Source organism: Pongo abelii, chromosome 13 (assembly GCF_028885655.2).
Source record: "Pongo abelii isolate AG06213 chromosome 13, NHGRI_mPonAbe1-v2.0_pri, whole genome shotgun sequence".
Classification (NCBI taxonomy): domain Eukaryota; kingdom Metazoa; phylum Chordata; class Mammalia; order Primates; family Hominidae; genus Pongo; species Pongo abelii.
The window spans coordinates 55,470,494-55,497,540 of NC_071998.2; the positions used below are offsets into that span (position 1 = coordinate 55,470,494).

Sequence of the window (27,047 nt, forward strand, 5' to 3'; positions counted from 1 at the left end):
TCACCATCAAAAACATCCAGAATAGCTGCCATTACATACCTTTTTTGAATCACTTTTATTATCTCTGTTTTTTTTTTTTTTTCTTTGAGATGGAGTTTTGCTCTTGTCGCCCAGGCTAGAGTGCAGTGGTGATCTCGGCTCACTATGACACAACCTCCGCCTCCCGGATTCAAGCGATTCTCCTGCCTCAGCCTCCCGAGTAGCTGGGATTATAGGCATGTGCAACCATGCCCAGCTAATTTTGTATTTGTATTTTTAGTAGAGACGGGGTTTCTCCATCTTGGTCAGGCTGGTGTCAACTTTCCCAGGGTGCAAAGATATCCGCCTCAGGTGATCCGCCTGCCTTGGACTGATCACTTTTATTAAATAAGGTTAATAGAATTGAAATCATAGGAAATTGCAGACCTATATATTATTTGTAAAATTCAGAATGTTGCAAAGTTCACGTTAAGTATGGAATGCTGGAAAGATAAGCATTGAGTCAGGAAGTTCCAAATCTGCGTGTGAACAATCTTCCTGATTCTCTAAAAAGGGCTTTAAAGGGCCTATTTCTTCGTTGACTTCTTTGAAGAACAGAGAGAAACACTCAGTTAGGCCAAGGTTTACATGCTGATAACTCATCTAAGTTCATCAGCTATTTCCAGTTGTGTAATCACCCCCATTCCAGCAAACACATGCACACACAAGCACTTCATCCATTCTCAGGCCAGCCCTTCTCATGGTATTTGCTGGCTTGAATCATAAATGGCTTGATCAGTGCATAAACTGACTTCCGGCTCCAGTCCTAGATTGAGTTTACAGTGTCAACCTGATGTCAAAGCCCACTTTACCCTTCCATTCTTAGACTGTGCTTCCTGGAATCCTCTTTAGCTAGAGGCATTTATTTCATTTTAAAATCACCATCTTATGACCTTATTATTAAATGGAATTTTACTGTTTTAGCAATAGTATTTGAAAATTGAGTTTTAAAGATAATGTGACACGGTAGAAGCACTGTTCTAGGTCCCTTTGCAAACATGAACAAATTCAGTCCTCACGTTATGAACTGTCTGTTCATATATTGGGAAGTCTAAGGCTCAAAGAGTTTAACTTGTCTGGGATCACACAATTTTTTTTTTTTTTTTTTGAGACAGGGTCTTGCTCTGTCACCCAAGCTGGAGTGCAGTGGCACAATCACAGCTCACTGCAGCCTTGACTTCATAGGCTCAGGCGTGGGATAGTGGTAGAGTTGTGATTCAAACCCAGGTCAGGCTGGCTCCACTTCTTATGTTGTTCCTCCCATGCTGTGCTCCATGCCTGTATTTAAATTCTGTATTTCCCATTTAATATCTTTGCACCCTGGGAAAGTTATATATAATATCATTGCTTGAGTCTTAGTTTTCTCCTCAACAAAATAAGCATAAGGACATTTTTTCATAGGCCTTTTGTGAAGATTAATTTAGGTAGGTAAGTAGAGTAGATAGGCAGGCAGGCAGGCACATAGTAGGTTCCTGATCTTTGTTAGTTCCATCTCCTTCCCCTTTCCATAAATATGTAAATATCTGATAAGTATTTGATTGCCTTCTACTCTGGATTAGATTTTTAAAAATCAATTCTGCATTGACAATCCAAGTAATAATGTATATAATTCGATCATCATTGTTTGGACCATACAAAGATAAACTTAAAGTTGAAATTGATAAAACAGATTAAAAAAAAGACATATGAAGGCATTGATAATACTGTACTGCTACTGGAAGAATACCCTGCAAACAATTTTTGAATGTTGAGTCAAATGATTCATGGAATTACAAAGAATCCAACAGCATTCTTTGGTATGTAGCCAAAGTGGTAATCAAAGGCAAACTAATTCGATGCTTTGAAAAACACAAACAACAAAATAGAGTGGGGAAACAAGTCAATTAGAAAAGAAAATGGGAACATTAGAGAAGAAGCATAAACATAATTAGTTCTAACTAGACAGTCATAGCTAGACTTGAATTAATTCTTAAATAGTAGAAATGAATGAAAGGTTTTATAAGTACTTGTGAAGTGGAGAGAAAGGATAATGTATAGAATTTAAGCAAGTTAAAAGGCAGCTTCCCAAAGAGATATCTTATTCCAGCCACAAGATAGAAACTATTTCAGAAAAGTTTATAGTCATTTGTTCTTTGGGCCTGTGACAGCTTAAAAATCTTCTTTCCTAGAGCAAATCATTCATTCACAGAAACTGACAAAATGTATACATATACACATACATATTTTCTCCCTTACATTTGTTTATCTAAAGTTACCACTGCTGGCAGAACTGGTCTCCAAGGTACCTGATGACCCTCAAGTGAGTAGTCTTTTCTGGTTAACATTTTCACATATGTGGACTATCTGTTGCTGATGATCATGTTCCCAGGTCAGCAGGAATGCTTCTGGCAATGTGGTGTCTGCTTTGTGTGTTCTGCTCTGTCCGCTGCCTGTGGTCACTTCCTCCATCTGATCACATGCCAGCACCTTGGCCTCTGACTGCCCACCTCTGCACAGCATGGATCCTCGTGGAACCATTGAGAAGTGCTGACACAGAGGGCTTTCCAAGGTCTTCGGGGCTGCTTGTGGTGCAGCTGGTAGCATGGGTTGGTGCTCATGAAACTGTCCAGAGGACCAGGATATATCCTCTTCCTTAGTGTGTACTTGAACATATTCTCTTGGATATGGAGCTTAGGACTGCTCTGGCCCTACCACCCCTCAGTATATTTTGGTTTCCTCAATTTTGGTTTCCACTTCTTTCTCTGAATGACTTCCTTGTCAACTTCCTTAACAACGTTCAGGTCTGTGAGCGTCATAGACTTTTTAGATGCATGTATGGTTTCAACAGCCTGGACCTTGAAATGCATGCTGTAAACACTTTCAGACCGGTAGGAACTTGTTTGTAAAATTAAAAGTCTGTAAATGAAAAATAAAGTACAAATGTACTAGTGGCAAATATATCATAAAAGATTAATTGATTCCTATATACCACTGTACCCTACCCTTAGTGAGGAACATAAACAAAATTGAGGAAAAAATTGCTATGTCCCAAATAGCTTAATCTGGTTGGATGTGTTTCCTCCAATACTAGAAAAAAAAAAAGTCATATGGTTTCACTTAAGCAAATGTGATAATTTAAAAAAATAACTTATGTTTGTGTGATAAGCAGTAGAATGGGCATTAAAATGTCTACATCTTAATCCCTGGAACCTGTGAATATATTAAGTTATAAATGGAACTAAGGTTGCTAATTGGTTGAATTTAAATGGGGAGATTATCCTGGATTATCCAGGCATGCCCAATGTAGTTACAAGAGTAACTACATTGTTAGTATGCAGAATACTACATACTAACATGAAGAGAGAGGTGGAAGAATCTGTGTCAGAGTGATGCAATGTGTGAGACTCAACCTGACATCACTGGCTTTGAAAATGGAAGGAGGCCAGAAACCAAGGAATGGTGACAACCTCTAGAAGCTGAAAAAGAGGTAAAAAAAATTCTTTTCTAGACACTTCAGAAAGAACCACAACTCTGCCAACACCTTGATTTTAGTGACTGCAAACCCATTTAGAAGTTCTGACCTCCGGAATGACAAAATAATAAGTTTGTCTTGTTTTTAGCCACTAAGTGTGGTGATTTGTTGCAGCAGCAATAGGTATGTTACAGTAAGAAAGCTATATTCCTCTGAATGAATATTGCTCATTGATAACTTATGGATTATAGGTTCTTCCTCCAGTATATTATTTTTTCTTGCTTCCACCTCTCCTTGCCACACATCTTACTGTCCTTTCTCCATTGATGACCCACCCTGAAAGCCGTCATCATCTGGAACACTCCCTATTTGCTTTTACCTATGGAGAACTTCTATATTAGACTCTCTCTTTACATCTTCACCTGCCATCCAAATTGGAGCAAATGTTCCATTAGGGAAGCTTGCCCCACCTGAATAACACATGTAAACTTTTCTCCAATCTCTTGACTTGCAAACTTTCATGAAATCTTTTCTGTTATTGTAGACTTCTTCCGTCTTCATCCACGAATGCATACAATTAAACACCAGCTTTGGTCTGTCTCTCTTTGCCTATATATGCAAGTACCCAGGGAAAGTGGAGGAAGATTATTTTTCTAACTCATTTCTGTATTCAAAAGCTGATTCTTATTTTTTCCCTTGTGACCTTCATCAGTTGATGCCCATATGCATGAGCTGTCCTCTCTTGAAGGCTCTGGTTCTATATCCTTCCTGTGACCCAAGTCCTTATATACCTTTCTCAAAGATAAAAATCTTCTGTTCCCTTCACTGTTAATGAGCTGGAGCAGGTCTTCCAGGGTCTTACGAGCTGTTCCTCTAGTCAGGTGTCAGCAAACAGTGGTCCACAGGCCATATCCAGCCCATCATCTGTTTTTGTAAATGAAGTGGTTTGATTTTGGCGTGGGGTGCTTTTGGGTTTTTTTGTTTGTTTGTTTGTTTGTTTTGAGACTGGGTCTTGCTCTGTCACCCAGGCTGGAGTACAGTGGCACGATCACAGCTCACTGCAGCCTCGACCACCTTGGAGGGTGGTCCTCCTACCTTAGCCTCCCGACTAGCTGGGACTACAGGCGCGTGCCACCACGCCCAGCTAACTTTTTTGTATTTTTTGTAGAGATGGGGTTTTGCCATGTTGCCCAGGCTGGTCTCAAATTCCTGGGCTTAAGCAATCTGCACACCTGTGCTTCCCAAAGTGCTAGTATTACAAGCGTAAGCCACTGTGCCCAGCCTTGTTTTTGTAAAGTTTTATTAGAGCTATGTCACACACATTCATATACCTGTTATCTGTGGCTATTTTTGCACTACGGTGATAGAGTTGAATAACTGTGACAGAGTCCTAATGGACTGTAAAGCCTAAAATATTTACCATCTGGTCCCTTACTGAAAAAGTGTGCCAGCCCCTCTTCTAGAGCATACACTTTTGTATTTTGCTGCTATCAGTTTTGTTTTATTTTGTTTCGTGGGTGATAGTTAACATAGTGATATTAGACTTGGACATATCAATAGAGAAAGAGACAGAGAGAGAGGAAGGATGAAAATGTGCCTACCCGTAAATCTGTAATCTGGATATACTAACAGGGAGATTTTCTGTAAGATGCAATTTTTCTATGCAGCTTTTGGTATCCTTTCAGAGTACTGGGATAGTAGAGTCGTACTGATTCTGCATGTCTGGTTTACAGTTCTTGGGAGTTAATGATGATATTTATACATAATAACAATATTGATAATGGTGATCATTTGTTAAGTGCTTCCTATGTGCCAGGCACTATGCGAAGTACTTTAACTTGGTTCTTTGGAAAGATCCAAATTAACACTATTGGGGAACTTGTTACAGATTTGCTTAAACAATTAGCAAGCGATGGCTGTGCTTACAAAGAATTAATGATACATATAACATAAATGTGATTGTGATTACTCACTACTTTCTCCTCAGGGTGGGGTAAGCTCTTCCAGCAGGGAAGGTGTCCCTAAGGGTGAGGTCTTCATCCCAATCCCCTGAGCTCTTTCCTTCTCTCCTACTTCTGTTCCAGTCTCTGTTTCTTGGCCCCCACCATGGATCCCCACCTGTTTGCTGTCTAGGCAGCCTGACTTCCTCTGCATTGTTTCAGTGCCCAAACATTACAGAGCAAGGCTTGCCTGCCTCACTATGAAAAGTCAGCTGTTGCTGAATTGAATGTGCAGTGGTCTCTTCAATGCACCTGTGGGCTGCATTCTCCCACGCTGAGCCAGGTTCCTCTCATGGTAACCATGCTCAGGGACAGATACTAGGCCTCAAAATCCTGTAATGGACAATCCAGCTGCCTGGCCACAACCCAGGGTCTCTCAGGGATCCTGCCCATCATTGCCCTGACTGTGCTAAACTGTTGCCCACTTATACTTCATGGACATTGCTAGTCTTACACGAATATTTGTGCTAATAGACTCTCACTGGCTGCCTTGAGCATGCATTTCCCAGACTGCTGTTGTCCAGTGAGGTGTTCATTATTTTGACCCTAGTCAGGACCTAGAGGAAATAGTCTATAGGACAGGAAGTATTTCTTCTCTCAACAATAGACATGCTGTCTCTACTGTCTGTTCTAGTTTCTCTTTGGAACGTTTCCTATTTATCTCTCTGACTGATGGAATGTGAATTCATACGCTGAAGGCCATATACTTTCTAACTCCAGAGCACTTTTAAAATCCCTTAATTTATATTTCTTCCTCCATGTGTGGGTGTTTCTCTCTGTCTGTCTCTCTCTGTTCCCTTCCCCTCCCTCCCCTCCCTCTCTCACCCCACATCCCATCCCATTTCTCTCTTTCTCCCTCTCTCTCTCTCTCTCTCTCTCTCTCAGATTCTAAACCAAGGAGAATATCTGGTCTCAAATCTAACAACACCATATTTACTACATGACATTAGACTAATCAACTCATTGTTTTGAATAGCTGTAAGATGAAATCTAAACACTTAACTTGCCAAATTCCTAAGTTGTTTTGGTGAGGCTGAAATGAGGAAGTAAATTCATTCATCTGGTAAGTATTTATTCAGCCTTTAATATGTATCAGGCACTATACCAGGTGGGATACATTTATGAAGAGAACAAATGAAATTTCTTACCCATGGCAGTGACATTTTGGTTGGGAAGACATATATTAGGTGAGGAAACAAAATAAGTGCTGCAGGTTGTGGTGGGTGCTTTGTAGGAAGTGAGCATGAAGCGGTGACTGAGAGTGACAGGGATGGTGATACTCAAGATAGGGCTGCCAGGAAAGCCTCTTCAGGGAAGCAGTATTGACAGTGTGACACTCGCAGTCTGTTTGAGAGAAAGCCTACCGTATACTGAACCGCAGACACACCTTATAAGTGGTAAGATGTCACGTCAATGAAGAGTAGCCCCCTCTAATCCTTTGTGCAAGAGGAGAAATTACAAAACAGTAAGTTTTCCCAATTTGTGATGCTGTAACTTCATAATAATTGCTATAGTTTCTTGTGAGCTTCCTTTTTTTTTCGTCTAAATCTTTTACTGCTTCCTCCTCTTCTGTTTTTTGTTTGCTTGCTTGCTTGCTTGCTTGTTTTTGAGACAGAGTTTCACTCCTGTTGCTCAGGCTGGAGTGCAGTGGCATGATCTCAGCCCACTGCAACCTTCGCCTCCCAGATTCAAGTGATTCTCTGCCTCCGCCACCATGCCCAGCTAATTTTTGTATTTTTAGTGGAGATGGGGTTTCACTATGTTGGTCAGGCTGATCTTGAACTCCTGACCTCAGGTGATCCACCCGCCTCAGCCTCCCAAAGTGCTGGGATTACTGGTGTGAGCCACCATGCCTGACCTCTCTTCTGTTTTTGATTTGTGCTGGCCTAATCTTGTCATCTGGCCCCTATCTATGGTACTATTTTTCTTCTGCCTGCTCTCAATCTTCCCTGCCACTGTTCATACCCTTCCTTCCTGCTGCTTGACCTGTTGCATGCCATAAACCCATGCAATTGGTTTTCATTTCTGAGACTTGAACCCTATACTTCTAAAACCTTCCCTGAGGTTTCCTAAGCGCTGATTTTTCTGCTAACCTACCTACCCTTCAGAATATAGGGAATGTCTGCTACTTACCTCCTGAAGACAGGAATATTTCCAAATTGATCTGACTAGAATTGGCTGGCATAGTGCCTGGCACGTAGTAAATCCTCAGTAAATATGTATTGACTAAATGAGTAAGTGAACTGATTTTGCGGATCTCATTCAGCCTATCTATAGGGTTAAAGTGTTTTTTCCTCTGTAACTTTACATCTATGGTCCCCTCACATGTAAAATGCATATAAAAGCCTTTACCTTCAGCTCTGTAGGATAGTAAAATCTTATCTCTTCTTCACAGGATTTTTAAAATTTTTAATCTACTCTCTGTATTTGCTGTACATGTGAAACTTTGTCGTTGATCCCAGAGACACCTAGAGGCATTGACAGTGTCTCTGAGATTCTTTGTACATTGTCCCCCATAGTGCATAATGACAAGCCTCGGAATTTAGTATATAACTGGATTTTTGTTAATGATAATAACAATCACTGAGATTTCAGCTGTTTTGGTTTCTGTTTTCAGACTCTGAATTATCAAATGTATTATTCACATTAAGTAGAAACATCTAAGGAAAATCTTTGTGTTAAGGAAGTTGTCATGTTTTCAGAGTTAAGTAGCAACTAAATGCAATGTTTCTTTTGAAGAGAATTTTCTAACATGTCCAGAGTTTGGTTTTAGACACTTTGTGTGATATTATTGATCAGCAATAGCAATAATAACTTAACTACAAACAACTTTCAGAGACTTTTCAACAGCAAATAGAATACTCACTTTTTATCAGTTTAAAGGTATGTTTAGAAGCATCACTGCCAACTCCTTTCGAGAACTTAAGTGTTAAGTGTTCCCTTAAATCTATATCTTCTTGTGTTATGTCAGTTAGTAATAACCTTTAAATGATCCTTCAGTTTTGAACATTCTCTGTTTATAGTTCTAAAATATTTAAATAATACCAAAAATTGATGAAGAATCCCTTTGGGTTTTTGTTGTTTAGATTATATTATTTAATTCAAGAAAACCCACATAATTTACACTGGATTTTTATTTAGACTTATACAAAGACCTGACCTATGTGATCAAGAACAACTGCAAAACTTCAGTATTTATGATTCATATTTGTTGCCCCGTGGGATGTATTAGGTTGGTACAAAAGTAATAGCGGTTTTTTCCATTACTTTTAATAACTCTAAAAAATAGCTCTAAAACAGTGGGGCAGACTTTCAAATAAACATACTAATAATTACATGTCTAGGAGGCCCCTGTCTCCTTCAAAGCAGTCACCTAGGAAGGCTACACATTTGTTCCAGTAATGCTGCTATGGCTTAAAAATGTTGTGGAATGCCTCTGAAATGCTAAGAAATAAAGGTAAAATGACATTATTTTAAGTAACCTGAATTGTGGCAGAGGTGAATTTAATTTTGTTGAGTAGTCAAATCATCCCAGGACCAAGTGTAGTAAATAAAATCTGGAGTGTTGTTTGGAGCCATAGTTGGATGTAAAATAACAAGATGGGCTTTCCTAATGATGCATAAACTAACTCTTGAAATTGTCAAAGAGGGATTCCAGAACCCTGGACCTTGGAATAAATGTATAAGCTCCCAAGGTAGCTACTATGAAGAACAGTACTTGTCTAGGTAAGGAAAAAAATATGTGTATGTTTGCAAAATAAGATCAGTTTTATTACTTTATAGACAAACCTTGTAGATGAAAAAAATACTCCTATCATGGAACTCTTTATAAGCAAACTTCCGAATGTAAGTAGAATTTCTGCCTCATCCTTTCTAAGCCTGTTGAGAAGTCTGAATTTCTAATAATGACTTATTACCTTAAAAAGTAAGGTTTACTGTTTTAAAAGTAGATGCTTTGCAGTTTCTCTTCACCATTTTTTGATTAGCTTTGTTACTCTATTCAATTTTTATTTCAGTGTATCCATCTTTGTTCACCCTGAGATTTTCAAAATGTGTTTTCTCATTGTAAAATTATCAAACTATTGAACTAAAAGTTAGAAAATAATGTCTAAGCCGAAGGCTATTAATTGTTCTATATTGTTTCAAGCTCTTTTTGTTGGCATTAGTAATGATCAGATGCTTTTCTTTTTAAAGTGAGACCCTATTATCTGAGAGAAGTCTCAAAGATTTTGTAAAAACAAATACCCTCAATTTTGGAGTTTCTATTATATTTTCATTTTTCCTAACAAAAGCTTTAAAAATAGAGTTCAGCCAAACTGCTGGATATTGCTTCTCTAACGTAGAGACTTCCAGGTGGACTCATCTGCCAAGTATGGGGGGTGGAGCTGATGTGTCCTGCTTGATTGGGGCTTTTCCAAATTCATTTTGCCACATCAGTCTTCATCCAAATCATCCAGGCTCCTATTTCTTCATTGCTGAGTTGAAATAATAAAAGGTAAAATGGAGCAAGGAAAGCAGAGAAAATTGTTATCCTTCTGCAAAGAGGCTAAGACAGCTAAATTGTGACATAATTTAAACTGTTCAAATTTGACAAGTTTGATTGGAAAATTATGTGATCCATGTAATTAGAGATCAAAATGGCCACTAGTTTACAGTTTTAAAGAGTCATAGATTGGCATTTTTACCACAGACTGATAGAGTATTATTTTATTCTGCCCTATATTAACTATTGCACAAATGACTATTGTTTTGCAGTTTGGTGATTTAAATGCCATGTCTCCTGGAAATCTGGATAAAGGTAAGAATCGAAAATAGTGTACATTTTAAGAACTTTTATTTGCTAATAAATTCTCATAGAGGAAAATACAGTATATGTTTTCAACACTCTGATTTTGTGGAAGTGGCATACAAATCCTAGATAAATAGGAAACTCCTGTCTTTTCATTATTTCTTCATTTTTCCCCATCCCTATGCCTTCTACATATGAGGTATATTAAATGCAGGTAACTGAATTTAAATGTAGTTATAAAGTTCTTTATACTTTTTGCCTGAAGTTCATTACAAGCAACAAGAAATTATTTCTGACCATGGCTAGAGTCCTGGAGATAAGTGATAAAATTGGATAAGACATTTTTATTCAAGGCCTACCAGGCAAGAAAAAAGATTCCTCGGCTCACCTACCTCACCAGTACCTACTTGTGTGTAGAAAAAGAACTCAGAGATAGCAGTGAGGTTTACTGTAAATGCAAGATTAGTAGTGGTATAGATGAAGAAGGTAACATATATACTTCTGAAATTTTAATACCAGCATTGCCACTCTGATATACAGTATAATATGATAACATGATATATATTTCTGAAGAACCTCAGGATCAACAAAATAACACAATAAAAAAAGCAAGGTGGACTTAGGGGGAGATAGAATGCGGATAGAGCACGCAAATCTTACCCACCTTTATAAGCAGAGCAGAAGCAAAACAATACTGATAAAAATACCAGTGCAATTTTTAAAAACAAGTAAATTTTCTATTAAACACTGCAGGAAACAGAGCCCTTTCTTTTAAAAGGTGGCGGAGGGTGGGAGGTCTCTTGAGGTTTTAAAGAATTGTTAAGGTTATTGACTATCGGCGACAGGTACAAAATGCACAAAAATTGGGGAGAACTATGCACTTAGCCCTTCCAGGCCAGAGCCACTGGGCAAAATGAGGTGAAAGGAAGTATGTGGGGAGTCTGTAAAGAGGTTCAGTGCTGTTCGCCAAAGTGTGCAATATTAAGATACTCAGTACACTAGCAACGCAGGGAAATTAGAAAATTATAGCCAAAAAAATTGTTGCTACAAATATATACTCTATAGCATTAACCAAATAACCCTTAGAAAAATAAGTCAATGATGATATTAATTAGTAATTTTAGAGCAAGAAAGGTGGTAATTGATACCCATGTCCCACATAAAGCAACACTGATGATATACTCACACCAAAGCCTCATAACCCAAATTTAGGGATTTCATCCCAGGGTGTCCAGAAGGACAGTAGAGTTTTACTGCTCAGTCAGAGACTGAATTCCAGCCAGGCTTCTTCACACAGTGCTGAACCACAGTCTTCTGTAAACTCCTGTAGCACCTAATTTTAGTCTTTATGCACCAAATTTCCATAACCTGAAGTAGATTCCTAGAAAGTGTCTTCGAGTTTTTATAGAAGCATAAAATGTCTACAGAATTACATTCCTTTGTCCTTAGGACCTGGAGAATGGGCTTGCTTTTATAAGTTGCTTTGTAGGTTCTCCAAAGGAAACCTGTCACCCAGAGATAGACCTAAGCAAAACCTACCTGGAACACTTAAGTTTGTCCAGTCCATTATCTCACTACTCTTTCCATCCACAACAAAATAGACAGAAGGACTTTCCTTACTTTGTCTCCACTGCCCTCCCTGCCTGAAAATGAGCTTTTGTCTTTTCAGTGCTCTCTTTTTTATTATTTTGACACTAATTTCTTAGGCACAGGGAAGTCTGTGGACAGGGAGCAGAGAAGCAGTGTGACTTGTCCTCACCTGCTGGATGTGGCCACGCTGGTCCCATTTACCCCCAGACCTCTTGATGGCTCTTGAGATAGAGCCAGATGGGCATACTCAGGGCCTAAAGATTGAATGTGAAATCCTAGGAGGTTTTGAGGGCTTCTCCCACAAAATGAGAATTCTTGTTCTTGATAATATAAGGGATATTTGCTCCATAGAAAAATTTCAAATAATACAGAGAATTAGAAACTGTAGAAAGTAAAGCTTTATTATCACAACCATAAGAGACTGCCACCATGAAGAGTTTGTGTTAAGATCCTTATAGACATTTTTGTTTTATGTATAAAAACATGAAAAACCAAAACATGTCATGCAAACATGTTTCAAGTATACCCTCCTGATGAACTAAATGTCTACAAAAGGTATCCCTCTCCCTGTAGCCCTTCAACCCTTTGAATATACTTGTTCCAACACACTCAAATATTATCATTAAGTTCATTTTCCAGAGGCAAAAAGGTAACTTGATAAAGTAGGTGGGCCAAGATGTCTTTTGCCTCATCTAAGAGCACTTCTTTGTTTTATTGGTCACTAATGCATGACACACATTTCTAGGTAATGCATGTTAATCTCCACCTGTTTAATCACAAATTGCCATTTCTCAGACCTTGCTCCTGGTGGCTGTACACTGTACAACCATATATGGAAGCCCTTTTACCTCTCACTGCTTTTTTCTAGAACAAACTTTGCCCCAATCATAATGAAATAAGAAAAGTCAAGGGGCCTTGTTTATAGAGACAGCTGCATTAGCAGAGATTTTTGCTGTGGGTGTCTGCCAAGTGGTAAAGCTAAAATCTTACTGCTTGCAAAGAATCCAACTTAATCTGACTAAAGAGATACTTGTTGCACATTCATTGTATGTGATATGCCATAGAACAGTAGAGAATGGAGACCTGCCTCTGTTTATACAAGCCACTGTAATTATCCCTCATGAAGAGGTATTCTGAGGAGACTCTCACACAATAGTAAAGCTGTATATGTGCATTTTCTCTCTCTAATGTACTTTTGAATTTTAACAGTGCATACTGGAAAAAATTAAATGGCATTCTATTACAATGATGCTTTAGTTAATATAAAATGTATTACAATTTGGGGGTAACAGTGACTATATAATGCATTTAATTTCCAGAAATGAATACCAGCTATTAACAGTATCAGTTGCCAAGAATGGAAATCCATTGCACATTTTTAATCTGATACTACTGCCTCAACCTTAATAATTTTTATAATAAAAATTAAGGTTTTATTTAATACTGTGACTGTCTATAACACTGATGAGTGCCAGAAAGTCTTACAGCAGCCTCTGTTTATACATGGAATAGTAATATTAAGAATCAACAGAGGTCTTACTCACATTAACACAAGCATAGATAAAATTTATATTTAGTGTAGATTTTTGGAGGAAACAAAACGTTTTTTGTGTTTGCGTTTTCAGCTCAGTACATTCCCCAAAAGCCAGCATAACATACCAAAGTGACTACTTTATTATGACACAAATTATGCCATTATTTAATATAGACACTTAGGGAAATTCCAAAGGCCTTTTTTTAAAAAGTTAACGAAATATCAATCACAAATTGCCAAAAGTAAATTAATCTCACTGTGTTTGAAAGAATTATAGATGCATCAGTACAGCATTGATATGAATAAAATCTGATGAAAACCTCTAAGCTTTGTTTCCTGAGAAGAGCTAAGCTGTTGCTTTCTTAATGTCCTATAGTAAAGTGTTTCTAAAGCACGTGTTGATTGTTATTTTCTAATTTGTCTTTGATGATAGTCTTGGTATTATTTGTTTGTGCAGATGAAGGCAGTGAAGTAGAAAGTGAAATGGATGAAGAACTGGATGACTCTTCAGAGCCTCAAGCCAAAAGAGAGAAAACAGAGCTGAGCCAGGCATTTCCAGTGGGCTGCATGCAGCCTGTTCTCGAGACTGGCGTGCAACCAAGCCTCCTGAATCCAATTCACAGCGAGCACATTGTCACAAGTACTCAGACTATCAGACAGTGCAGCGCTACAGGAAATACCTACACTGCAGTCTAAAGAATATTAAAGCGTATTTTTCCAGCTTACATTAACCCTGTTGATATTGGGCTTAAGTTGAAAATTTAATAAGCCTGAAGGTCGACTGTTGTCAAATTCTATCTGTGCTGAACATTAACTTTTTGGAGTTGTGAAATGGAATGGGTGTATGTATTTTGCCAGATCTTTTTTTTTTTAACGTAAACAAATTATTTGCCTCTTAATAATGAATTTTTCCCCTTAGTTTCAGGTGTCAGGAAGGATTTTTACAACACTTAATGTCAATGTTTTGTTTTCTTATAATTAAAAAGTAATTTACATTTTTTGTAGCTTAAAATATTTTATTGTTGATTGTTAGTCTTGGTGTATGATTTCATGTGTAAGTTTTTTAATTAGATGCACTTCTGTGAAATATCAAAAGAAATGATTTTTTTGATTTACACTGGAGGCATGCCCATTTGGCAGCAGATGCATCAAATTTGCTTTTGAAAGGTGCTTTTCATTGGACAGAACCATAAGACACTATTTTGATAACATTTTGAGTATGGAGAGAAAATACAGAGCATTTTTATTATAGTGCTAGAGGGTTTGGAAGGTCATCTATTTTTCTCTGAGGAAAAATTGAGCTGTACATTTATCAGTTCAGAGTAAATGACAGAATTGCAAGAGATTATGCTAATATGTACATAATTTGTGTACATAATTATTAAACCATGTTAACAATGCAAGCTTCCGTTAAACATTGAATTTTAACTATGATTTGCATACCAATTCCTCTGTTTAAAGACTACTGATTCTGTATTTGGGACCACTGCACAGATGCATTCTGCTGGTAAGTGGGGGCTATTATAGTTAGATACTGAAGCAGAAAAAAATGACTTGACTTTTTTTTTTAAGTGTACATGCTACTTATGCTGAGCTGGACATACAGGAAACCATTCCATTTGGATGACTTTCTTTTATTCCAGGTCTTTTTCCTAATAGTAGTTCAATATGCTGCTATTATAAATGAGAATTTATAGAATGCAAGGAATGTAGCAACCTACATAACGTTATTTCCTTCAAAACTATTTCCTGGTTTCTAAAGTATGTGGATTTAAATTGTAAACAGAACCTGAAGGCAGTGTAACTGGCACACCTCACTGTTACTTATCCCCAATTCTGTAGGATTTGGATAGGTGGCTGGATGGACCATTGCCATTGAAGAATGTACATCAGGGATCATCGTACCTCGGCTATTACATGGTGCCTTAAAACAGAACTGAAGCTAAGGTTTAGTAAGGTTTATTTTGTTCATGTGACTAACTCTTCAATCCATTTGACAAAGTGTGCCTGTCATTTTCAGATTCCTGAAGTAAGGACAGGTGACATGTTCTTCAAAGGAAATTTAGGGAAAACAAAGCAAAACATAAAGACAAAAATCAGTTTCCCTCTTTGAGTGACCGTGGATCTATTTTTTATTCTTAGAGCTGAATATTACTTGATTACAAATCAGATTGCTTAAGGGTGTGGAATAGCAGGCTAGTTTTAATACCAACTTGTTACATAAAATCATATATGTTTTAGACCATTCTTATTTAGTTACAATTTTAGAAAGTTAACAAAGTAAGCAGGTACTTATCGAAGTGCATCTTTTCAGTCTAAATGTTTGTCTGTGTGTCTAGGTGCTGGTGTGTCCACATGGACACATGAGTGCCCATGGGGCAGGAGTCTGCTATAAAGTCAGAAGGTGAGATCCTAGAGAGTTACACCCAGCCCCATTTTAATTTGCATGAAAAGCCAAGGTTCTTTTAAGCACTCAAATTATTTAATGATTAAAACACAAGAAAGGCACATCTGTTCATTTAAATAGTTGTAAAAAAACGAATTAGCAAAAATAAATAGATAATAAAGCCAAAAAAAAGGAAAGCACAAAATGATTGACAGATTATCAAATGAGGCCTATATTAAACCCAAGATGTTTATCTTTCCAGTGGTATTGGGGTAAGGGGGGTGGGGGGTTGGAAAGAAGAGGTGAGCCAGTCTGTAAAGTTAGAAATACCAAATGGCTTATTGGGTAATACACAGTGTATTTAAGCTGTTGTTGCTTGATTGCCTCAGACTACTCAAATAACATCAATAACATTTCTTAAGTAAAATTTAAATATTTTAGATGTAATTTTAAAAACTGATCCAAATTTTTTATTATACAACTCACTCATATATTTGAAAGTCTTCACTAGCATAGTAGCATCACCTTCATCTAAAGGTCATTTAAATTACTGTCCCCCTTTTTCCTCCCAAAAAGACAATAGATTTATACCAAAACACACACACAAAAGGCAAACAAAACATAATAAGCTGCAAAAGTTCATGTATCTACTTCATTGTGCATAGGAAGTGTTTACAGGTAAAATTAAAATCAAAAATTGAAAAAACACTCTTCATTTTGGCTCTCCTTTCTGAATTTTTTCAGTTTCCTGTCTCTACTCGCCATCCTTTGAGTGATACTATATCTGTATGGGACCAAATGTATTTACTGGTTTCATTTCGTTTATTGAATGACTTTAAATGTATTTATTATCATTGTTTAACTTAATGTTGGATATATTTGTATCATTACAGGAATCTGATAATAATGGGCAAATTTAGATTGATGAGGCTTAGGGATCGGGGATGCTCCAGGATTCAACATTTCTTCCAATTGTTCATGGTTTGTTCTAAATTAGGACAGATTAAGAACTAATAAACATTATTACATTTGAACTTGACTCAATAAAAATATTCTGATCTCCTTTATGAATATTTAGGAATATTCTTTGTGATTAGTGTAAGTAGTTTGGATCAAAACATAAAAAGAAGACCTATGGTTTATGCTACTTCTAGTTATTTGTAGTTCACAGTAAAACATGCACGCACATACACACAAACATTTTCATCAATTTCGAATTTGAATTGTGAAAAATATATGAGAAAATGAAAACAATTTATACATTTGAGCAAATTGAGCAATCACATTTATTGCATTTATTTCCATTTTTCCCTTTTTTCGTTCATTGAAACTGTGGGTTTTCTAAATAATATTAGACACTAACACTCTTAACAGATTTATTCACAAATGACACAAGTACACATTTTAAGACTTCTTTGTATTTCTTGCAATTATAACCAATCACTAGTCATGAAATATACCTACATAAACCAAGTGCTACACTTTCAGTGAGGAAGAATGTAAGGAAGGTATGTTGACTGTTTTTAAGTTTCAGAAAAGATATTTTCATATGATAGGATTGAGTATCATGGGTATAGTTTGATCTTGACATATAGTTTGAAAATCATACTCAAAAGATTTGCATTCATGAAACCAGTGAACAATAGGGTGGAATGGATGAACCATCTCCTTGGAAGACAGGGCCCAATTTTCAATTTTTTCTTTGGCTATCAAGTTGCTAGTCACTTATTCAGGATTTTCATCCAAACTGTGTTTGGACTGACTGTATAAGTCTTACTGCCTTTTCAGAAATCTGCTTTCCTTTGTGTGATTTTTCTTGTACTGTATAGCACGGTTTATGCACCTCTCTTTAGATGGTGTACTTTAAAAACAAAAGTAAAATTTAGAAAATGGTTTTAACACTGCATACCTAAAATTAGTAGTGTGCAGCATTGACTGCCTTTGATTTGTAGTAGACAAGTAAAAATGAATATGTTCTTGTAGAATGCTGTAAAAGTTATTCAGGAATGAATACGGTTTTAGTGCCGTAATCATGAATCTTTTTATATGAATGCACTGTCTAAAAGTGCTAAATGCATTTTCAAATTTTTAAAAATTCCTCAGATGATATATTTGAAATGTCTAAAATAATGCTGTGCTTGAAACATTAGTGTAAAAGGAAAAAAAAATGTGTCACTGTGATGTTGGTCCTCCCTGTGTGGACACAAGTAGAAAGAAAAAACTTGGCAAGTCATCTTTGTGTACAATTTGAGGCAGTGGTTATATACAATAAATTGACCTTTATTATATCCCCCGGACACACACATTCTTGGTGAGAAAATAACAACCATCCAAAAATTGAGATCAGAACTTTTGTGATCTCTTTGAATCACAACAGATCATGGGGGAGGAGGATTGGCATGCAGTGCTATTGAAAATTGGGCTTGTTGCTAGATCAGAACAACCTTCATGTATATGGTTAGAACGAATCAATTAATGGAATCCTAGTATTTCTGCAAGTTTGGTGATTTTTAAAAACTGGAATAGAAGCATTAATTCAGTGCTTAGTTCTAGTATTAGAAAACCCCTTTGATGTAATGCCTTGTATTAACCCTTTGAGCATTGTAAGATATACAATGGGGGACAAAAGCCTTTCAGATCATTTATTTAGACTTAGACCGGTAAAATATACTCTATATCCAAATGTCTAATTATGCTGTTTTTTTAAAGGGGGGATAGGAAGAGAAAGTGTTTCCACGCCGAACACTTGCATTTTATATACAACTCTTAATTTTTCTTCAAGAGGGCTTGATATATTTATTCCCAAATATTCACTGCCATCTAAGTAAGTGTACTGTTTACAGAAAAAAAAAAAATCAACTTTTCTAGCATCACACCATAGTCTCTAGAAAAGGAGGACAAATACATGGGCCTGGATAGACCTATGTCATAACTGATTTCTGCACATTGAAGGTACCTAGATTGCCTTTAAAAGGTATAAAGAAAGGGTTAAGTTTCTTTTTTTTTCGTTTTTTTCCCAAAACAAAACAAAAGATCTCATTTATTTAGCTTTAGAAAGTACAAGTGTAAGTGAAGCCTTAGGAAGAAACGAGTTCGAGTGGATTAAGAGAATCTGAACTCTTTGGGGGCAGTTAGGCTATTTGGAGTTAGATCGCTCATAAAATATTGTTTGGGAATTTCACACAGGGCATAATTTTATCTATGCTCCAAAACTTTAATACTTTGTCAAAAAATTATATATAGATAGAATGGAGAGCAAAGCACTTGATTTTAAGCTCATCTGTCAGGAGATGCTATGACTACTGCTTCTGATATCTCTAAATGTCAGTCTGCTTACACCATTGCTGATTTTGTTCAAGGGAATCTCTTCATGCACTTGATTCCCTCTGTTCCCTAAGTGATCGAACATGAAAGCAGTGTTGTCTGCAGATGTGCTTGTGCTGCCCTCGCTGGGCGCAAATAAGAGTGTAACCTATTCTGATGTCTGGTGAAAGGACATCCATAGCATAGTGCAAGTATGCCGTAAACGTTGCTTTTTAGGCAGTTTAGGAAGTCAAACCATGCAAATTACTCATGTGTTAACATGCAATACTCAAAGGGTTTTAATTTAACTCTCTTCTTTTGAATTCTTCATGATGATTTACTGTAAATGCTTCTCAGTTTGCATGCCTTGATCATTGCTGCTAGTGATTTTATGTGCCAGTAGACCTGAGTTTAGTTTACCAACTTTACTTAAATAGTAAAAGCCACTTACAAAGTGACTGCCTAGGATTTTTTTTCCTTTCATTCGAAGTAATTGATAATATGTTTTTTTAAAAAGAAAAATGTGTTTTGTCTCTTCTTTTATTTGGTTCTGGTTTGATTCTTTTTCTCCCCTCTTTCCTTTGTTTTTTTTAAATAAATTATGATGTTGGGATTGGAAGCCCTGAGTAATGAAAATCTTTGGTAAGAATTGTTTATGTAGCTCAATAATGAGGACAACAAATATTCTTTAAAAGAATTTTGATTCTGGGGAGGAAAGAAAATATAAAAACTCCCATTGACTGTTGATAACCAAGTAAATTTTTCCTTCAGTAAATTAGTATTTTTGAAGAAACGATCGCCTTGTTTTAACTTGCTAAACAACAATTTTAAATGACCCAATAAAGAAGCTATTGAATTTTATTCGTTTAAAAAGCATCTTTTGTACCAAAGCAAATTTTTTTCTCTACTCATTTCCATCATCAATTTGGACCTATGGTGGTGACCAATGCATTGGTTACAGAAACTTTAAGTGAGTGCCTTGAGAAAACTTGGAAATTTGTGCCTGAGGTGGTAAACTTTTAATTAGGTTAATTGTAGTGCTTACCAATCAGTAACTTCACTGTCACTCAGGGCTTTCGTACCTTCTAGGTAAAACTTCTTTCATTGTGTTTTTTTAAGATACTGTATTTTTTTTTAAGTGCCATCATTTAAATTTCACTTAGTAAGTGGCAGATTACATTATTCAGTCCCACAAGCACAGAAACATAGTAACACTAGGAGATATTTGAACATTTATTTTACAATCGACTGAATATATTATGTAAATGAGGTAAGCAACTTTTGTAGAGATTGTATGTGTGAGATAATGTAATGTTCTTTTCCGGTTTTTGGACTACAGTTGAATAAACTTTTTAATTATTTAAAAACATCTTTACCGAATAACATGTGATGGTTTTTTGTATAATGTATTTGATTTTGTAAATACGTATTTCCTGATGTGATTTTTGTGAGAAATGCTAAATCTTTTAGTATATCATGTCCTCTCAAAATTGGCAGGAGCTAAATAATAGTTTGTGGGCGATTTGTATTGTGTACTGTACAATAACTGGGGAACTTTTATAATTATAAAAATATATATTAACTTTTAGTGTGTTGTTTAAACAAATGACTGGAACATACTAAAGATATTAGTAGGATTTTTCTGAATATTTCAGACTTGAACTCAGGCTAGCTTTCTTGTGTTTTTCAAAACAAAATGGTGTCTTGTCTTTTAAAATCAATAAATTTGTTTCCTTGTTACAAATACATTGGAAATGGCTTGGGTTTTTTTCCCCTCAAATCACTGCCTGGAAGCTAATAATACAGTACCTCATCTGGAGGGTAGTATCTGTCGTTCATTAACTTAGAAACAAAATTAAGTTGTTTTCCTTTTTTGTGTCAAATGAAATTGGCAATATTTACACATGAACAGCACAAAAAGAGAAAATTATAAGCCCAGCAGGATACAAATCTTACCCTCAAAGAAAATTAATGATTGAGTGCTATTTAATTTCAGAAGCTGTCACATTTCCATTGTAAATCCAGATTTTTGGATGTTCATAGTGTGTTTGTTTTATGTCACTTCACATTGGTATTTGGCACTCAAGTTGCTTTCTTACATTCAACTTGCTTATTAAAACTTATTTTAACACAGTTAAGAATATATGCTGCCAGTTTTTTTCCATTGAATACCTACAGGAAAATCCACTTTTTGGTGTACAATTCTATGAGTATTGACAGACACATACAATCATGTAGCCACCACCCTAATCAAGTTTAAAATGATTTACCTCACATTTAATTTTCTTTCAAATCACTATATATATATATATACACATATATATATGTATATATATATCTCTCCATCCTCCTGTTAGAATATGGAATAGCCCATTTATGTGGGGTTTCTTTAAAAGAAAGAAATACAAGGCAAAAAATATACTTTTTGGAATTTCCACCATAATACTTCCAGATCGTAGTCTAAAGTTATCTCTAAAGATACACTATTGCTGGGCGCAGTGGCTCACGCCTGTAATCCCAGCACTTTGGGAGGCCGAGGCAGGCAGATCATGAGGTCAGGAGTTCGAGAACAGCCTGTCCAATATCGTGAAACCCTGTCCTACTGAAAATACAAAAATTACCCAGGCATGATGGCATGCACTTGTAGTCCCAGCTACTCGGAAGACTGAGGCAGAAGAATCGCTTGAACCTGGGAGATGGAGGTTGCAGTGAGCCAAGATTGTGCCACTGCACTCCAGCCTGGGCAACAGAGTGAGACTCAGTCAAAAAAAAAAAAAAAAAAAAAAACTACACTATTGGCATCTTAGCCCACAGAAACACCAAATTCGTTTTAACTTACATTTAAAGCAGTATCTTAGAAATGTATCCAAATAATGTTATTTAATAAACAAATGAAAGAATAGTAGGCAAAATTATAGCTAGTAGTAGAGACACTACTAGAGTAGAAAGAAAAATAATCTGACCAATTTGGGCATTTTTATGTTGCAGCCATTGCCACTTTTGAGATATCTGGAATTTTCATACAAAATGAAGAGTTCCCAGTTTCTAATCTTATTTTCATATTTGATTTCTCTTGGAAATTTGAGGTCTTTCAAATCTCTTATAATTAGTGCATTACTTGGCTGTAATACTAGTCCTGCCATGAGTTTTTAATATTATTTTCTTCTACTTTGGAACTCAGATATTTCAAAACTTGAACTCAGCCTACTGCCAGAGAAATGTAACTCGTTTTTATTTACCCATTCAATTCAATCACCTAATATTTTTTTATTTTGGTCTAAATGTAATGTAGTTTCTCTCTCTTGCTCACTCTCTCTCTTTGAAAATATAAATAAAAGGTAATGAAGTTTCTTGAGAGTATGGAGTTCACATAGCTAGTGTCTCATAATCAGTAATCACATCTTTGAAGGAGACAAACGTGAATGTGGAGTAGCCTCTAAAACTGAGGTTTTAACTTGTATAAAACTTGAACGTTTTGCAGTTTGTGGGTATGCCTGTATTTCTGCGAAGTTTCATAGCTTTCATCACATTTTCAAAGGTATATGCAACCCAAAACTCAGTTTAGAATGTTACCACTAAATTTCAAACTTAATTTAAGCTTATAAAATGACAAGTCTAGAAACAGCATATTAATAATTACTAATAGCAAGTTGATTTGTTATTATCAACAGTAAATAATAAGCCCCAAGCCTTTGCATAATCTTAAAAGATTATGCTCTCTTGGGTTCAAAAAGCTGTAGTGAAGCCTTCAAACTCTAAAACCATTCACTCTCGATTTTATACTCAGGTTGCAATGCAATAGAAACAATGACAATCAAAGCCAAAATGGCAAAATTCGGTCGGAGCTTCTGAAGAATTAACTGATTTTAAAGATATTGGTGATAATTCTTCATCTAGAACTGTATCCACTCATGACAAGAATTAGATTGCACACTCCCACAGGAATTGAGGAAAGCTTAATGGAGTATTTGCAAGGATGTGTTAAGGGTTAATTTTTTTTTTGTCTTTAATGATAAAATGTGGCCATAAAATGCAGATAAAATGTTTATATGCAACAATTCTGTTCATATGGAATATAGATAAAAGTTGGGTAAATAAGTACTAAGACAGTTGCTATAGTTCCCACTTCCCTAGTTGGTCATTAGGCCTAAATTGATAACCACATCTTACTAATTCCTCTACTCATTGCACGTTCTTACTCTGCTAGGGCCTACTTGGTAGGTTGCTGAAAGGGTGACTCAACCCTTCATTCCTTGCAGTCTTGTCTATTGGGTTATCACAGTTTTCCATTGACTATGAAGCTGAGACTCCTGAGAGGACAAGTAGCAGGATAGTCCTCCTGGCTCCAATTAGGAAGCAATAATCCAACTTCCTTTTTATAACTGTGTTTAACTACCTGAATCACTAGAGCAACTGCCTTCCTTACCTGTTGGTTCAGAACCATGAGGATCCCAAACTGGCCAAGGGATAGTCTTAGGACTGACGGTCTCGGCTTCCAGTTTGATAAAATCATGATTTGGTTCCCAAGTGGAAGCAATCCTGCCTTGAAAACTTGGCCCTCCAAAGTCACTAAGCTCAATATTTGAGGCCTGAAAAGCAAAAATCTTGGAAATGGCTTATTTGGTGTAAAAAGGGGCTACTCCCAACTAGATTTCTTGATTCCAGGAGCCACGCATTCTGACTGTGAGAGAAATAGTGCCACATATTGATGGGTATTTATTGTCTCCCAGCTGACATCATGGCTGAGCCTTTAGCAGGCTGTTCTATTTTTTGTTCTATGGAGTGAGCTGCTTCTGTGTGATGAAACGCATGAGATTTCTGAATTCTGTGGTGAAAGCCCACGTCCCTTCACCATATAATTAGTTCTATAATCAGTAGTAGGATTGTGTAGGATATCATACTCATGAATAAAATAACTATAAATGGAAGAATGATGGAAAAGGCAAATCCACATCTGGAATATTTCTCTATTCCTTTAAGAGAGTTGCTTTTCTCTCTTTGATGAAAAAGATCCTACATAATAAACCTGCCACTTGGTCCCCTTGGGGAATACGGCCACTTCAGGAGGCTTAGCGTTCACTTCTGTTATGGGCAGGTTGGCGCTCAGCAGCTCAGCAGTAGCAATGGCCATATCAGGCTTGGCGAGCGGAAGTCTGTGTTGCTGAGTTGCTGAGACCCTGCAGAGCCTCATCCATTCTACTATTTGAGTTTCCAGGTTCATGGGGGATTTCCATCTTAGTCTTAAAGTAATTAACATTCTCCTGACTTAGAGATAAATAAGATAATCACATGGGGGAAGTGTTCAGGACTGGAAGTCAGAAGCCTGAACTGTCTGCCTTATTATAAGTCTGCAATTTACTGGATTTCCATTCTTGAGAAATTCACTTAACTTCTACAAATCTGAGTATATTTAGAAGGAAAATGAGATCTCTTCCCTAAGCAATGACTGGAAAGAATGGTATATGTATGCTGGTTTAGAGATAGTCTTAGAACTCAGGTAAACCTGGGCTTGAATTCCAACCCCACAACTAACTAACTACGTGACCTCACTGGGTAAATTGAGTAATACACATTTATAAGACCATGCAATATTTGCTGAATACTTAGCAGGTGCTCACACGTGGCAAGCCCTCAATAAAGGCTATTACAGGTAACCTTCTTTAACTACCCTCTAAAATAAAAGTGTGAGAGCTCCATTAACTCCCAATCAGTAATCTTGTAAAATGGGCTTATCCTATCATTTCCAGAAATTGCTCTAGAGTGGAGCCTGGTCGACCCAACTAGGATATTATTTAACTGTGGTTAAGCTTTGCCGATGAAGTTCATCCTTGATTTAAACAAAGATAAAGGAAAAAAGAAAAAAAACGAGGTATCTCCAGAAGTCTAGACCTCAGACAAAAGAGAATTCACTTTCTCATTCAATCAATTCTGGCTTCCCAGGAGGTAAAAATATTTCTTCTGGATGTTTAGATGCTTCTGAGCTTTTCTTTCCTGCATGCATTCAAAAAATAACCATTGAATCTCCCAGAGTTTCTTTTAAGTATTACTGACGCTCTGACAACAGTTTGGGGATAGACCATTTCTCTCTGTAAATTATTTTTTTATAGTCAGCTCATTTGCCTTTTAAACTTGTCTTGTTTTTAGTGGACATAGTGGCTGGACAGAATTTCTCCCACCTCTGAATCTTTTCTTTTTTTTTTTTTTTTTTTTTGAGACAGATTCCCACTCAGTTGCCCAGGCTGGAGTGCAGTGGTGCAATCTCGGCTCACTGCAACCTCCACCTCCCAGGCTCAAGCCATCCTCCTGCCTCAGCCTCCCAAGTAGCTGGGATTACAGGCGCCTGCCCCATGCCCAGCTAATTTTTGTATTTTCAGTAGAGAAGAGGTTTCATCATGTTGGCCAGGCTGGTCTTGAACTCCTGACCTCAGGCGATCTGCCCGCCTCAGCCTCCCAATGTGCTGGGATTACAGGTGTGAGCCACCGCGCCTGGCCCCGCCTCTGAATCTTATAGCACTTATCATCTATATCAGAGGCTGTGCATGGACCACAGGAGTGTGATATTCAGCTTACATAGTGTTAGGCTACAAAGGGCTTTTGTGGTTTGTGTGTGTGTGTTTATGTGTTTATTTTATTTTAATTTACTCTCAGAAATTTAAAAATACCAGAAGATCTCACAGTAATTCTGTCAAAGTAAAATCTGGTTTGTGGTTTCTCTTGAGCATTGGAGGATCTGGCAACACAGAGCCTCCATGCCTACATGGCAGTCTGCTGGGACCAGAGAGACAGGGTGTGTACACTCCAGTTGGCCCCTCTACTTTATGTTGAGTCCATATTGCTACTTTGGATCCACTCTATTACCTTCCTTACCCTGTACGCATGTGAGGTATTTTTAATTTTGTTTTTAATCAACACATAGTAACTACATTTTTATGGGCCACAGTGTGATAATTCCATACATGTATATATTGTGTAACGATCAACACAGGGTTTTCAGCCTATTCATCATCTCATACATTTATCCTTTCTTTGTGGTGAGAACATTCAAAATTCTCTTTTCTAGCTTGTAATAGTTTATTTTTGCATTGCTATAAAGGAATACCTGAGATTGGGTAATTTATAAAGAAAAGAGGTTTATTTGGCTCGCAGTTCTGCAGGCTATACACAAAACAGTGCTAGCATCTGTTTCTGGAGAGGTCTCAGGAAACTTGCAATCATGACAGAAGATGAAAGGGGAGCAGACATGCCACATGGCAATAGAGGGAGCAAGAGAGAGATGGGGGAGAAAGGTGCCAGGTTCTTTTAAACAACCAGCTCTCACGTGAACTCACAGAGAGAGAACTTGCCCAGTACCATGGGGAGGGCACCAAGCCATTAATGCAGGCTCTGCCCCCACACCTCCCCACACACCTCCCATCAGGCCCCACCTCCAACATTGGGGATCACATTTCAACATGAGATTTAGAGGGGACAAAACATCCAAACCATATCATAGCTATTTTGAAATATACAATACAATATTATTAACTATAGTCACCCTAGTGTGCACTGGAACAGCAGAACCTGTTCCTCCTATCAAACTGTAACTTTGTACCCACTGACCAACCTCTCTCCATCCTCCCCAACCTCCCAGCCTCTCCTAATTACTATTCTACTCTCTATTTCTGTGAGGTCAGTGAGTGAGAATATGCAATATTCGTCTTTCTGTGCCTGGCTCATTTCACTTAACATAATGTCATTCCAGGTTCATCCATGTTGCCACAAATGACGGGATTTCGTTCATTTTTATGGCTGAATAGTATTCCATTGTGTGTGTAGACCATGTTTTTCTTTATGCATTCATCCACTGAAGGACACTTAGGTGGATTCTGTATCTTGGCTCTTCTGAATAGCGCTGTGATAAACATGTGAGTGCAGATATGTCTCTGACATACTGATTCCATTTCCTTTGGATACATACCCAGTAGTGCATGTGAGTT

The 27,047-nt window shown here is 37.1% G+C and overlaps 1 protein-coding gene across 16 annotated transcripts in view; it reads left to right on the forward strand.

Annotated features, from left to right (window-relative positions):
* RFX3 (regulatory factor X3) overlaps positions 1-18,644 on the forward strand; it is a 314,864-nt gene extending 296,220 nt beyond the window's left edge. For 15 of the 16 annotated variants that reach the window (XM_054519989.2, XM_054519992.2, XM_063714234.1 and 12 more), the window contains 2 exons: positions 10,225-10,267; positions 13,840-18,644. In XM_054519989.2, coding sequence (XP_054375964.1) covers positions 10,225-10,267; positions 13,840-14,078 — 282 coding nt within the window. In that variant the 3' untranslated portion in view covers positions 14,079-18,644. Of the gene's footprint in view, positions 1-9,252; positions 9,316-10,224; positions 10,268-13,839 lie in introns of all 16 variants that reach the window. The other variant, XM_054519998.2, reaches the window with a different exon arrangement.
* Positions 18,645-27,047: the final 8,403 nt, after the last annotated feature.